Raw genomic sequence first — 16388 nt, 5'->3', positions numbered from 1 at the left:
CACTTCCTGTAGAAAGAGGGTATAACCCTGTCCCAAAGTTTCTAGTTCCACCAAAAACAAGGTGGTGAAACCCTTCTTTCGTGGAGAACATCAGACTGCCCACCTTAGGGGTGTGACTAGCCTGGTAGTGCACCATGCGTACCTGCATAGCTAATTTCCTGCCTGTCCTGGTGCCAAATGAGCCTCCGGGCAGGGGGTGCTAACTCCTAGGTCTGGGGGAAAACAGGGTTGCATACCAAAGGCAGCAGGGTCTTTGAAGTCCCTGGCCTTGGTATGCAGATTCACTAGCCGTCCTGCTGGAGGAGGTGATAACACTTTCCTCTTGAACAAGTATTAATTTTGGCCTCTTGAGAGCGCTGGCTCTCACTTTGAGGGGGTCAGAAACATGTCTGTGGTGGCAGACTGGTCGGTACCAATCAGCCAGCACTCTAGACGGCTAGTAGATTTTAGAGGGGACCTCTAAGGTGCCCTCTGGGTGCATTTCATATTAAATCCAAGACTGGTATCAGTCTGGATTTATTAAGACGAGGCGTTTGATACCAAACACTGTAGGTTTCAGTAAAGCCATTATGTAGCTTAGTAACTTGTTGATTAGCACCCATTACATACCTTAAGATGGCTTATCGGCTCGCTTGCAGTGTCTAAGTAATTAAACTGAACATCACAGGGGCATAGCTGATCATCCAGATATGTCCTCATATCAAACATAATGCACCCTGTCTTAGGGCTCCAGGGCCTGCTGTAGGGGTGACTTAAATATATTTAGATACAGTGACTGGGGTGGGGGGGGTTTAATAGGGACATACAGAGGTACTAGAGTAGGTGCCAATTGTGAACAATTAGACCTTTTACTGTGTTTTTGGGAAAGAGCACTGGCACTGGGGACCTGTTTAACAGGAACCCAGTGCACCTCAGTCGAAAACCTCAATATGAATGGCAGAAAGTGGGAGTGACCTTGTTCAAAAAGGGGGAACTTTCCTACACATATCACTTCTCAGTGGCATACGTTTGGTGATCTAGGGTTTGATATAGGAATTGGCTTTATAAAGGGCTCTGCGCATGATGCAGAGGGATTGAAAAATGATATTGGGCTAGACAGAACCCCGTTTGCCATCTCCCCCCCCCCCCCAGCGCCTTGAGACCCTCACGGGTGAGTAGTGCGCTTTACAAATTCCTGATTGATTGATCCATTGACAGCCTGTGTACTGCAATTAAGGCTGTGTATATTCAGAGGTGGAGTCTTTCCATTGATTTAAAAAAAATATATATCATTACCAGAAGTCATTTTGTGCTTGCTGTAGTCTCAAAACAAAGACTTTGAAGAACAACAACCTGCAGTGTTTGGACCCTAGCACTTCATGACAGGCTAATAGATAACAGAATGTGAAGCGACAAGATTACAACTTAGGTAAAGGGAGACATTTACCTGTCGCTATTCAGTCATCTTTGGGTCCTGTGTGTCTTTTCCTCCTTTAACGAGTTCCAGCTAGGAAGTGACCCTGATGCAGGAAGCTGAAGATGCTGCAGAGCTGCTATGAGTATTCCTGAGGCCACCCTTGTATCCACAAGCGTCAGGGGTTGTGACTGACTTTAGGTCTCAGTCTCTGTCGAGGGGGGTATGGGGATTAGGGGGAGGAGTGGGGCTCGGGAGTCTAGTTCAGGTCCCGTTACCACTGGGCAACGAGTCTCCTGGGTCCAATTGTATTCAGCTGTTACCTGTTTGTGAGCGCTTATTTCCTGGAGGTCAACCAGAGTCCACTTCGATGTTGACCACGTGTCCCATGTATTTGGGGACACCTCGGGTAGGTCAGGCACTTTTTCATCCAGCGGCAGACAGGATTTCCTGGTAGCTGGACTTTCGACAAGTACAGGTTCCTTTTAACTTTTGGCTAGCTACCTAGCCCTTGAACTGACTTCTTCAGTCTTCGTACAATAGAGCTCTGTTCTATAAGTGGGCACAGTAGGAACAGAGCTCTTTGCGGGTTCCTCATGGGCAGTCTTTGCTGGGTCTAGGGTACAGGAGGAGCAGTTCTTCTGTTTTCTTTCCAATCCAGTAGCGATCTGAGGACTGCGAGTCTTGGGTGCCACTTTCATGCCATTGACTTCTTTGTGGTAAGTCAGGACGCACTAGCCAATGGGGCAGTAACTCTCACAAGGCTTCTCTTCCCATTTTACACCTCTGTGGGCTTTGTATCCAAACAATCCCAGGATACCCCTCTTTACCTGAACTCAAGACGGTGCAAGCCTTCGTCCACTGTGAGGAGCCCTGGGCACACCCCTGAGGTGTACCCAGCATAATCGCCCACTCCTCCTGGTCAACCAGTTTTACAACCGGTTTCCCCCTCTGGAGGAGATGCCAGCCTGTCTGCCTACACAAACAGCAGGCAGGTGAATGTGTGATCACCATTTGCTTCATTAAGACAGTATCTTCTTTGAAGCTGTGCCGTCTGTGATCACTACCCAGTAGTCATTGTGCTGCAGGAGGAAACACTTCCTCCCTTCAGCAGTTGTCTTTGCTCCTGTCCTTGGAGTGCTGGACTCGTCCTATCAGGGTAAGCAGCATGTTGTCTTGTGTGTGCAGCTAGGCAGGAAAGATCACATAAGATTTGGGCAACAAAGTGGCGACTTTCTAAAATCCAAACAAATTAGAGAGGTACCCCTTCAAATCCCAAAAGGACAAGGTTAAAATATATGCACAAACAAAAGAATTTTCCCTTTGGGAATTGTTACAAGCCCATTTAGATTAAAATGTGTTACTGGCAACTCATTTGTAGCCGTACTAACCCATCACAAATTAAATACCCTAGTTGGACCACAACATATAATCATTTTTTGTATTTATTTTCAATGCATATACATAATACCTCTGTATTAGATATTACATCCAAATTCTATAAAAATATTTTTCATCCAATTACATTAAAACCATGCAAATCCCCACTTAAAAAAACTACATTCCTCATACAATCTAAAATACCATCTCATACACACATTCAAAAAAAGACTGTCAACGCAGCGTTTCGGTGGTTTTCAATTGGTTCACACCATCTTCTTAAGGACAAGTTCATTACTAAACCGTTCTCTCACAAGATTAACTGAAAATATATACAAATCAATTTTAAAAATGTCCTAGTGTTCAACTGAAAGGATTTAACAACGGCAGTGTTTTATATCTACTACCATTGTTTCCTCATATTTTTCCACTTCTCATTCTTTTCCCAATAAAATCAAAATTACTCCCATGTATAAGCATTTCTGTACATTAATATTTTCACCATTATTAAAAAAAAAACATTTCTACATTTCTTAGTGCATTATATCCTGTACCAGCCTCAGACATTTTAAAATACTGTAAATAAAACATTTTGACCAATTTTGGCCTCTTTATGTCCTTCCAGATTGATGTGCTCCTTTTTATATTTAATCTTTAGTTCTTACCCAGGCTCCAATCAACTATAGGGAATTTTTCGGTGATTATAGACTATTTTAAATATCTTTAGGCATTTTAAATCCCTTTTTGAGCCATGCTCACCTACTGAGTCCCCCTTCTCTAGGAATGGATTTCAGTCTCACTTTTTTAGCTATTGCGCCTCCGTATTTCAATTGGCGTGTAACGCAATGGGAGCTTCACTTTCTCCTGACTCTAGGAAAAATGTAAATCCCCATTTTAAATCAAACTGTCAGGCCCTTTTATATTCATAAATCTCTCCAACACCATCACCTTGCTCACCTCTTGGGTCCACGTTCTATTCAGTGGGTCCTATCCCGTTTTTTGTGACTATTGCGTCTCCGTTTATAAATTGGCGCATATAAAGCGTAGTTTACCTTATGGGAGCCTCGTTGTATCCCTAGTATAAAAGAAAATTGGTTTTTAATCCCCTGTCTTTTAGAGTCAAACTATCCAGTCATTTGACAAGTTCTATTTAAATAAATCGCCCTTTGCCATGCTCACCTGTTCAATGGCGTCCCTCCTCTTATTTCTCACTGGAATCACCGCCCGCCACCTTGATAATTATGTATAGGCATCATGATATCCCCATACGTGCTATTCTTGCTTTTCGTTTTGTCCTTTCTTTTTTTTCTTTTTTCGCCTAGGGCGCTGCCATATTAAAATCAGGATAACTTCGCTCACTTCTGTTCCAGTGTCTTAAGCCTTGCATTCATAACCATCGGGCCCTTTCCCAGGGGCAATCATATATATATTTTCTATATCTTACCCGGGTTAGTTTTAAACATTTAATCGGAATTGAGTTTCTGTCATCCTTTTTACTTTAGTTTCTCACTACTGACATGTTGACAATCCTCGATTGTTACTGTCTCGTCACTGTATTTATATCGAATTGTACGAGTGTCGCCATCTTTGGATCAGACTGATGCTCAACTCTGGTGTAGTGTTCTCAAACTTGCACAAACCCCTAAAACCCTATCTCTATGTGAAAGCCTATATGTTATTTAGGTGTCTTTGCCAAATTAATTTGGCATTTAATCAGGATCGAATTTCTATCATCATTTTAATTCTATTTCAAACTTATTATGCTTATCATTATTTAAGTTATATAAAATCACATGGAATTATACTTCCCTCTTACCAAAAACCTTACTTTTAAATTCTCATTTTATTAAAGATTCCCATTCCTCTCTTTTATTCAACCTTCCTTAAACGTTCTAAATTTGCACATGTAAAAAACCCTCTGTTTGCTTTTCTTGTACATGTCACCCCCTCGTCTTGTTCCCTTAATCTTCTCTAATATACACCATCTCAAGTCATCTTCATTATGATTGTTTCATAAAGTGTTCAATTAAAGGGGCATTTTTCTTCTTGGTTCGTATAGCTGATCTATGTTCATTTAACCTAAATCTAATCCCTCTGCCTGTCTCTCCTATATATCCTTTATTACATTGTTATTTAATGTTTTGTCCTGAAGTTTACCATGTCTTTTAGGAATTGATTCACCCCATTTAGTTCCACTACTTCTCCCCTCATAATGGAATTACAATTACAACAGATACCACCTGTAAATTTTCCTCTTAATTTACTTCCATCCCTTATATCTCTTTGCTGGACCCTCTTTGGTTCTCTATAGGTATGTACTAGATGGTTTCTTATTGTCTTATTTCTTCTAAAGGCAAACAGGTTTTTTTTTTTTTAATCACCCCCTTTGCTTCCATTTAAAAGTGTCCAATTTTGTTAATCAAATTTATCTTATTGCTAATACTGGTATAGTTAGTAATGCATCCAATTCTACTATTATCCTGCACTTTGTGTCTCCCTTCTAAAAGAATGTCCCTGTTTTAATATTTTGCTCTCTTGTATGCTTTCCTAATTAATTTTTGGGGATTACCATGAGCCAGTAATTTTCTTTCCAGTGTTTTTGTATGTATCTCCAAATACTCCCTATTTGTGCAATTTCGTCTAAGACTAAGAAATTGGCCAAATTGTCTGTTATCTTTCTGAAACCTTGGGTGGCTACTAGTGTAATGCGATAGGGTGTTTCTGTCAGTTGGCCTTGTATATAACACTACCTCTAACTTCATCTACACTGCTTTGATCTTTATAGCTAAAAAAAAAAAATCACATTCCAACGGACTCACCGTTGACGTAAATTTAAGGTTCGGATCTCCACAGTTTAACCAGAGAATAAAGGAATCTAAGTCTTCTTTATTGCCTTGCCTAATGAAAAAATATGGTGTCTATGAAGTGTAACCAATTTCTCTTACATTCTCATAGAATGGAGCCATCTCATTATGTATATGTTTTTCCTCCAATTAACCTACATAAAGACAGGTTAAACTTGGATCACCAGTGGGTCCCATGCTGGTCCCCTTTACCTCACAAAAAATGTCATCATTAAATTAAAAAATATTGTTTTTCAATAGAATCTCAACCCACTCTAACTCTGCATGGGGGGAAATATTGCCTCCTTCATCACATAGCCTCTGCTTAAGCATTTTTACTGTAGCTTCCTGTGGAATATTAGTATACAGGGCTTCAGTGTCTAGTGTTACAAGCCATTCCCTGTTGGTATCAAAGCATATTCTCTCTATTTTGGAAATCGTATCAGTTGTATCCTTAATATACAAGGGTTGTTGAGATACTAATGGTTTTGAAAAACAGTCCACATATTTACTCAGAGAGCTTGAGATAATCAGCTTCATAGGTGGATCACTTAAATTCTTATGAATTTTAGGTAGGCCGTATAAAGCTGGTATCATAGGATGTTCATTATATAGGAAGTCATACTCCTCTTTACAAATCAAATCATCCCCTTTTGCTAGATGTGGAGCTTCCTTTATTTTTATTCCCAACGCTGACCATACTTCTCTACTGGATTTCCTAGAGTGTTGTGCTACCTGAAGTAGATCATTCATCCTTTTGATATAGTCCTCTGTATTCATAATCACTATTACCTCGTTTATCACCTGGTTTTATCGTAATATCATCACAATTCTCTAACCCCTTTAATGCTTCTCCTTGTTCTTTGTCAGATTGTTTTAGTTCGAAAATCCTTTGGTAAATAGATCCACCATCCTTTTTCTACTACTCTTTCAAATGGTTCTGCCTCTTTACTCACCATCTGTCAAGAGGGTGTCCACAATGATGGTTGCTTTAACCCTGATTTGATTTCCTTTGGCGCTAAATCGATGCCCTCAAATAATTTTTTTTTTTTTATCTAATTTTTCAAAAAAGATCTCTAATATCACTTTCTATTGCATATTTATCTGGGGGAGAAGGGGGGAGCAAATCCTACACCCATTCCTAAAACATCCCTTTCATCTATACTCAGAAACCTTGAAGACAGGTTGATTATAGGTGCTTGAATTTCTTCTACTGCCACTCCTCCTGGCTTCATGTTTTCAAGTATTGCTTCCTGGGGCCTGAATTGTGATATTGATAGGATCCTCGTTCACTTCCCCTGCCTCCGGGATTTTGAAGAAACCTCCTCTGATCTTAAAAAAAAAAAAATATATATATATATATTATTAAATTAGGGTTATCTTTACTAGGTCCTGCCATTCCCTCTATGTGGTTCTCCTCCATTCAGAAATATTTTCTTCTTCCAATTCAGTACTGTATCGGAAAATGTCACATGCTTTTTAGAACCTCTTGTTTTGTTCTGTGCCCATTTTGTATTATATCCATCTCTGTTCTGATGGCCAGGTTCGGAGTTACCATTATGTAGCTGGACATAGGTAGTGACCTATGTCCAGTATATGTGTAAAATGGCGTCCTGCACTCACAAAGTCCAGGAAAATGGGCCTTGAGTTTGTGGGGGCACCTCTGCTAGTGCAGGGGTTCCCTCACACATGTACTTGCACCCTGCCCTCTGGGCTGAGAGGGCCTACCATAGGGGTGACTTGTAATGACCTGTAGTGTAGTGACCTGTAGTGAAAACAGGTGCATACACCTGTTTCACGCAGACTGCAATGGCAGCCCCCCATGGGCTCCCCATGGGTGTTAGAACAACTGCTGCAGCTCATAGGGATCTCCTGTTACCACAGTGCCCTGGATACCTAAGTACCATATACTAGGGACTTACATGGGGGGACCAGTGTGCCAATTGTGGGAAGAAGAAGGTACAGTTACCAATTTAGAAGGGAAAGAGCATAGTCGCTGGAATCCTGGTTAGCAGGATCCCAGTGAACACAGTCAAACACACTGGCAATCAGGCAGAAAATTGGGGTAACCATGCCAAGTAAGAGGGCACTTTCCAACAGGGTATGATAAGCAGAAAAGGAACATTCAGTTCTTTTTTTAATATGAAGCACTCTGCTGGGTGGGCTACCAAGGCCTTCCCTAGGGATGCCTTATTAGTATTAAACAGGAAGGATTTGATGTGGCAGAAAGGTTTATTTTGAGTTGGCAGTTTAAAGCTGTAAGGAAATGCCTCCTTGGCATGGTTGCCCCCTGACTTTTTGCCTTTGCTGATGCTATGTTTACAATTGAAAGTGTGCTGAGGCCTGCTAACCAGGCCCCAGCACCAGTGTTCTTTCCCTAACCTGTACTTTTGTATCCACAATTGGCAGACCCTGGCATCCAGATAAGTCCCTTGTAACTGGTACTTCTAGTACCAAGGGCCCTGGTGCCAAGGAAGGTCTCTAAGGGCTGCAGCATGTCTTATGCCACCCTGGAGACCTCTCACTCAGCACAGACACACTGCTTACCAGCTTGTGTGTGCTAGTGAGAACAAAACGAGTAAGTCGACATGGCACTCCCCTCAGGGTGCCATGCCAGCCTCTCACTGCCTATGCAAGTATAGGTCAGTCACCCCTCTAGCAGGCCTTACAGCCCTAAGGCAGGGTGCACTATACCATAGGTGAGGGTACCAGTGCATGAGCATGGTACCCCCTACAGTGTCTAAACAAAACCTTAGACATTGTAAGTGCAGGGTAGCCATAAGAGTATATGGTCTGGGAGTTTGTCAAACACGAACTCCACAGCACCATAATGGCTACACTGAAAACTGGGAAGTTTGGTATCAAACTTCTCAGCACAATAAATGCACACTGATACCAGTGTACATTTTATTGCAAAATACACCCCAGAGGGCACCTTAGAGGTGCCCCCTGAAACTTAACCGACTGTCTGTGTAGGCTGACTAGTTCCAGCAGCCTGCCACACTAGAGACATGTTGCTGGCCCCATGGGGAGAGTGCCTTTGTCACTCTGAGGCCAGTAACAAAGCCTGCACTGGGTGGAGATGCTAACACCTCCCCCAGGCAGGAGCTGTAACACCTGGCGGTGAGCCTCAAAGGCTCACCCCTTTGTCACAGCACCGCAGGACACTCCAGCTAGTGGAGTTGCCCGCCCCCTCCGGCCCCCACTTTTGGCGGCAAGGCCGGAGAAAATAATGAGAATAACAAGGAGGAGTCACTGGCCAGTCAGGACAGCCCCTAAGGTGTCCTGAGCTGAGGTGACTCTAACTTTTAGAAATCCTCCATCTTGCAGATGGAGGATTCCCCCAATAGGGTTAGGATTGTGACCCCCTCCCCTTGGGAGGAGGCACAAAGAGGGTGTACCCACCCTCAGGGCTAGTAGCCATTGGCTACTAACCCCCCAGACCTAAACACGCCCTTAAATTTAGTATTTAAGGGCTACCCTGAACCCTAGAAAATTAGATTCCTGCAACAACAAGAAGGACTGCCCAGCTGAAAACCCCTGCAGAGGAAGACCAGAAGACAACAACTGCCTTGGCTCCAGAAACTCACCGGCCTGTCTCCTGCCTTCCAAAGAACTCTGCTCCAGCGACGCCTTCCAAAGGGACCAGCGACCTCTGAATCCTCTGAGGACTGCCCTGCTTCGACGACGACAAGAAACTCCAGAGGACAGCGGACCTGCTCCAAAAAGACTGCAACTTTATCCAAAGAAGCAGCTTTAAAGAACCCTGCAATCTCCCCGCAAGAAGCGTGAGACGTGCAACACCGCACCCGGCGACCCCGACTCGGCTGGTGGAGAACCAACACCTCAGGGAAGGACCCCCGGACTACTCTACGACTGTGAGTACCAAAACCTGTCCCCCCTGAGCCCCCACAGCGCCGCCTGCAGAGGGAATCCCGAGGCTTCCCCTGACCGCGACTCTCTGAAACCTAAGTCCCGACGCCTGGAAAAGACCCTGCACCCGCAGCCCCAGGACCTGAAGGACCGGACTTTCACTGCAGAAGTGACCCCCAGGAGTCCCTCTCCCTTGCCCAAGTGGAGGTTTCCCCGAGGAAGCCCCCCCTTGCCTGCCTGCAGCGCTGAAGAGATCCCTTGATCTCTCATTGACTTCCATTGCGAACCCGACGCTTGTTCTAACACTGCACCCGGCTGCCCCCGCGCCGCTGAGGGTGAAATTTCTGTGTGGGCTTGTGTGTCCCCCGGTGCCCTACAAAACCCCCCTGGTCTGCCCTCCGAAGACGCGGGTACTTACCTGCTGGCAGACTGAAACCGGGGCACCCCCTTCTCTTCATTGAAGCCTATGCGTTTTGGGCACCACTTTGAACTCTGCACCTGACCGGCCCTGAGCTGCTGGTGTGGTAACTTTGGGGTTGCTCTGAACCCCCAACGGTGGGCTACCTTGGACCAAGAACTGAACCCTGTAAGTGTCTTACTTACCTGGTAAAACTAACAAAAACTTACCTCCCCCAGGAACTGTGAAAATTGCACTGTCCACTTTTGAAATAGCTATTTGTGAATAACTTGAGAAGTATACATGCAATTGAAATGATTCAAAGTTCCTAATGTACTTACCTGCAATACCTTTCAAACAAGATATTACATGTTAAATTTGAACCTGTGGTTCTTAAAATAAACTAAGAAAAGAATTTTCTATACAAAACCTATTGGCTGGATTTGTCTCTGAGTGTGTGTACCTCATTTATTGTCTATGTGTATGTACAACAAATGCTTAACACTACTCCTTGGATAAGCCTACTGCTCGACCACACTACCACAAAATAGAGCATTAGTATTATCTCTTTTTACCACTATTTTACCTCTAAGGGGAACCCTGGGACTCTGTGCCTGCTATTCCTTACTTTGAAATAGCACATACAGAGCCAACTTCCTACAAAAGCTGACTGCCATGGCTGCAGCCGCAGGCATAGACTCTTGTTTTCACCTTGTCACAATAGTGGTGGCAAAATTAAGTGCTGCAGCCCACTAGTGACATTTAACTACCCCTGGTACCTCTTGTACCATTTACTTGGTTCTGATATGTAGGTTAAATTAGCCATTTGGTTTTAGCCAATTGTACACGTACCTTGGTGATCAGAGCACATGTACTGCGGCCTGGACAGCAGCTCCCCGTGTACCACAGAGTTGAAAAACGAGCAGCATCAGTTACAAAACATGGGGGGTGATCATACAGAAAGAGGTCCTTTCCTCCAATTAGTAATACAAGAGCTTGCACATTTGTGTTTACTTATGACCATCTGTCGGAGACAATTAAATTTTTTCTTTTGAAAGTACAATAACCAGATTTACTAACTAGAGTTAGAAGGATACCAAGTTAAGCCTTTACTGCATTTTATCAACATAATGGTACTAGAGTGACAACTCATTTGCTTTCTCGCTCATCACAAGACTGTGGTGGTGTTTGGCCTCCAGCTCATCTGAAGGCTGGAGAGAGGCTCCAAATTGCCTATTTTTTGTTCCAGCCTCCTTACTCCAGCTCTGGCACCTCACCCTTTTGTGATGTAGCTGGCAAGCCTGTTTAGTTTGAAAGACTACCAGTTAGGTAATTCTGTACTGCTCCTGCATACCAGGAGCGAGAGGTTCTGTTTTCAGCCTGAATTGAGCCTACAGGACAGGAAAGCCGCCTGGACTAGTTTAATTTCTGACAGGTTGCAGAGGAGGCTGCATTGACCGCTCCCAGTACAGCGAGTCTCTGGTTCCGTGGCACAGCAGTAAACGGCGCAGGTGAAACAAGTGAACTAGCACTCTTCGTATGGTAATACCATGGGCAGTCTAGATCAACCTTCCTAACGGTGTCTACCACCACAATATCTTTGCAATCCATAGTGGATGCAGCCTGTGCTGCAATTGAGGACACATGCTTCTGGTAGATTTATTTCCAGCAGCCTCCTCACCTCCACAATTATTTTTCCAGGCTTCAGACTGGTCCTGCAAGCTTTTCCCTAGAAATAGTTCTCCATGCCAAACCGCTCCAACTGCGTCTTCGGACATGCTGCCGCAGGAGGATTTTGGGTGCCAGGAGGCATTCTGTTTTTTTCTGCTCTTCATTGATGTGGGTCCAGAGCACTCTGGTTAGGTCACCAATAAACTTCCTTTGCGACTCAAGTAACTTTTTCTTTTAAAGAATATCATAGATCCTCTTATGACTAATCCACTATAAATAATTGTAGAATGCAGATTTCGTCCCCATCATATTGCCAGGTAGTGGCAAGTTCAGCATTTCTTAAACCTAGCCCAGAATTTGTGTTCTTTCTTTTATTTTATTAACACGTTTAACACATTTAAGTCATGCAACATATATACTCTAAAGTCTCAGGTGAGGTGGCAGTGCACAGGATGTATTGCTATTTCATTGTCAAATTTTGTTCTGTATTTGCTTGTGTTTTGTCTGCAGAACTGGAATTATTTTTCGGATAATGAAGCTGAAAGCGTTAAAATGATGGAAGAAGTGGAAAAGCTGTGTGATCGTCTTGAGCTTATTAGGTATGTTCCTGTACCTCTGTATAGTTTGAATAGTGTGAGTGTTCTGTTATTTGTGCATAACGTTTGCTAATATTGAGGGTTATTGTGGTTTGTGCATGCATTGTGTGGTGAAGAAAGGTTTTTTGTCTACATATATTTGTGCATTCAGTTGTACTTCTCATTGGCACAGCCACAAGCTGATCATGCTTCAGCTGTTGGAAACTACACACAGCGCATAACTTTGTCCGTCAACCAATCTAAGCTGTGATTTCTGAAACTAAGGACTCACTGCTGTTAGAGAGCTCTTGATGTCCAGAGGCTTTAAACTACGATTACAATCAGCAATGGACACCGCTAAGGTGAATGTTCACTGGGACAGACTTATGACAAGACCAGAACAAAGAACAGATTACTACCCTCCCTCTCCCCTTGACTCCCCCCCCCCCCTTTCTTTTTTATTGGTCCTGTGTGTCACGCATATCATAGCAAATTGTACCACTTCTCATTCCTAATCTTTCCCCTCCATCAGGGTGTATAGACATTGCCTGCATAACCTCCAGTGGAGCTAATTTTCTGATGAGGAGACCTGACTTTACCGATATTTTGAAAGATTTCTTCTCAGCTGAACCAATAAACTGAAGTGAAATATAATGTTGCATTCCAGCACTTATTCTCTGGAAAAGCATGGCAAGTAAAGCTTCCCACCTTCACAACAGTAAAACTTAAAAATGAAAATCACTTTAATCATATAAAAGGATTTGTGCATCCCGAAAAACAAATAGGGTTAGAAATATATATATATGTGTGTGTGTGTGTGTGTGTATGTATATATATATATATATATATATGTTCGATGGCATGTGTAGCTGCAGATGCATATATATATAAATATATATATATATATATAGATATAGATATATATATATATATATATATAGATATGTTCGTCTTCTTTAAAAGTAAGGAAAACATTTTTGAGGGGGATGGGGTTCAGCTGTTTTTTTTTATTGTAGTTTTCACAGAGCACAAACAGAGCCGTAGCATCAGCAGAGCTCTGCACATAGGACCATGGATTTAATGCTTAGTGTGGATGGAAGAATGCAAAGAGAGAAGAATCCATTGGATAGATACAGCTGTATGTTTGAATGTGGATTACACCCTGAAGAGATAGAAGAAATACTGAGATATTAGGCATGACTATGAGCCACCTGGGCTTAGCTGGGCTCAGGAAAAACCCTTCTGTATTGCAGAAAGGTGGTTTGCCAGACTGACAGATAGATGTAATTTGACTTGCTCGAAGGATTTTTCTTCATAAAGTTTTTTGGGCCAAAGCCATGGGCGCGCTCTACTCCCCACATAGCAGAGGCACTTTTAAGAAGCCGCAGTTTAGAGGGGGGTTTCGGGGCCAGACCACAGAACCTTCCACCTCACAAGTCAGACCCACATATCAGGGTCAATATCAAAGAGGAGGCTTTCGAGGACAATATAGGGGTTGGGCAGTTCCCTAAACCAAGAGGGAAATTCCAGAGCCCAAAAACCCCACAAACTAAACAGTGACTTCAATGTCACAAACCCCCACCACACAACACCAGTGGGAGGGAGACTGACAGATTTTTACAACATCTGGGAACACATAACTACGGACGCATGGGTCCTAGCCATTATCCAATATGGTTATTGCATAGAATTCCTACATTTGCCACCAGATGTGCCTCCAAGAGCACACAATATGTCCAAACAACACTTAGACCTGTTACAAATAGAAGTCCAAGCACCGTTACAAAAAGAAGCAATAGAACTGGTACCCAACCATCAAAAAGGAACAGGGATTTACTCCCTGTATTTCCTAATCCCAAAAAGGACAAAACACTGAGACCCATATTAGACCTCAGAACACTGAATCTTTACATCAAATCAGACCACTTTCACATGGTGACACTTCAAGACGTGATTCCCTTGCTGAAACACCAAGACTACATGGCAACATTAGATCTCAAGGATGCTTATTTCCACATACCCATACATCCTTCACACAGGAAATACTTAAGGTTTGTAATCCAAGGAGTGCATTACCAATTCAAGGTATTACCATTCGGCATAACCACAGCCCCAAGGGTATTCACAAAATGCCTTGCAGTAGTAGCTGCTCACATCAGGAGACCGCATATGCACGTATTCCCTTACTTAGACGACTGGCTAATAAAAACCAGCACTCAGCAACAGTGTTTTCAACACACACAATATGTCATAAAAACACTACACAAACTAGGGTTCTCCCTAAACTACCAAAAATCACATCTACAACTGTGCCAAATACAACAATACTTAGGAACAACAATCAACACACAAAAGGGGATTGCCACTCCAAGCCCACAAAGGGTACAAGCCTTCCAAAATGCAATATTAAACATGTACCCAAACCAACACTATCAAGTGAGGTTTGTAATGAAACACCTAGGCATGATGTCTTCATGCATAGCCATTGTCCTAAACGCAAGACTACACATGTGGCCCTTACAACAGTGCCTAGCAACACAATGGACACAAGCACAGGGTCAACTTCAAGATCTAGTGTTGATAGACCGCCAGACACACTCCTCGCTTCAATGGTGGAACCCTATAAATTTAAACCAAGAGCGGCCATTCCAAGACCCAGTGCCTCAATACGTGATCACAACAGATGCTTCCATGATGGGGTGGGGAGCACACCTCAACCAGCACAGTATACAAGGACAATGGGACGTTCACCAAAAACAGCTCCACATAAATCATTTAGAACTGTTAGCAGTGTTTCTAGCATTGAAAGCATTTCTCCCACTAATAGCCCACAAACACATTCTTGTCAAAATAGACAACATGACAACAATGTATTACCTAAACAAGGAGGGACACACTCATCACAACTGTCTCTTAGCACAAAAGATTTGTCATTGGGCGATTCACAATCACATTCGCCTAATAGCACAGTATATCCCAGAGATTCAAAACCAGTTGGCCGACAATCTCAGTCGAGATCACCAACAAACACACGAATGGGAGATTCATCCCCAGTGTAAAGAAATGGCTCCCTGTTGCAGTTACCCCCCACTTTTTGCCTGATACTGATGCTGACTTGACGGAGAAGTGTGCTGGGACCCTGCTAACCAGCCCCCAGCACCAGTGTTTTCACCTAAAATGTACCATTGTCTCCACAATTGGCACAACCCTGGCACCCAGGTAAGTCCCTTGTAACTGGTACCCCTGGTACCAAGGGCCCTGATGCCAGAGAAGGTCTCTAAGGGCTGCAGCATGTCTTATGCCACCCTAGGGACCCCTCACTCAGCACAGACACACTGCTTTCCAGCTTGTGTGTGCTGGTGGGGAGAAAATGACTGTCGACATGGCACTCCCCTCAGGGTGCCATGCCAACCTCACACTGCCTGTGGCATAGTTATTCACCCCTCTAGCAGGCCTCACAGCCCTAAGGCAGGGTGCACTATACCACAGGTGAGGGCATAGGTGCATGAGCACTATACCCCTACAGTGTCTAAGCAAAACCTTAGACATTGTAAGTGCAGGGTAGCCATAAGAGAATATGGTCTGGGAGTCTGTCAAAAACGAACTCCACAGCTCCAGAATGGCTACACTGAATACTGGGAAGTTTGGTACCAAACTTCTTAGAATAATAAACCCACACTGATGCCAGTGTTGGATTTATAAAAAAATGCACACAGAGGGCATCTTAGAGATACCCCCTGTATTTTACCCAATTGTTCAGTGCAGGACTGACTGGTCTGTGCCAGCCTGCTGCTGAGAGACGAGTTTCTGACCCCATGTGGTGAGGGCCTTTGTGCTCTGTGAGGACAGAAACCAAAGCCTGCTCTGGGTGGAGGTGCTTAACTCCTCCCCACTGCAGGAACTGTAACACCTAGCAGTGAGCCTCAAAGGCTCAGGCTTTGTGTTACAATGCCCCAGGGCACTCCAGCTAGTGGAGATGCCCGCCCCCTGGACACAGCCCCCACTTTTGGCAGCAAGTCCAGGAGAGATAATGAGAAAAACAAGGAGTCGTCACTGGCCAGTCAGGACAGCCCCTAAGGTGTCCTGAGCTGAGGTGACTCTGACTTTTAGAAATCCTCCATCTTGCAGATGGAGGATTCCCCCAATAGCAATAGGGATGTGCCCCCCTCCCCTCAGGGAGGAGGCACAAAGAGGGTGTAGCCACCGTCAAGGACAGTAGCCATTGGCTACTGCCCTCCCAGACCTAAACACACCCC

The 16388-nt window shown here is 43.7% G+C and overlaps 1 protein-coding gene across 1 annotated transcript in view; it reads left to right on the top strand.

The window, feature by feature from the left end:
- Positions 1–16388, top strand: part of DNAJC2 (DnaJ heat shock protein family (Hsp40) member C2) — a 403795-nt gene that overhangs the window by 165735 nt on the left and 221672 nt on the right. The window contains exon 11 of the mRNA XM_069229688.1: positions 12068–12156. Within this exon, the coding sequence (XP_069085789.1) occupies positions 12068–12156 (89 nt within the window). The remainder of the gene's footprint in view (positions 1–12067; positions 12157–16388) is intronic.

The sequence above is a fragment of the Pleurodeles waltl genome, chromosome 4_1 (genome assembly GCF_031143425.1).
Source record: "Pleurodeles waltl isolate 20211129_DDA chromosome 4_1, aPleWal1.hap1.20221129, whole genome shotgun sequence".
In the NCBI taxonomy this organism is placed as follows: domain Eukaryota; kingdom Metazoa; phylum Chordata; class Amphibia; order Caudata; family Salamandridae; genus Pleurodeles; species Pleurodeles waltl.
Note: the sequence above shows the minus strand (reverse complement) of the source record. Positions and strands in the feature narration are given on the sequence as shown.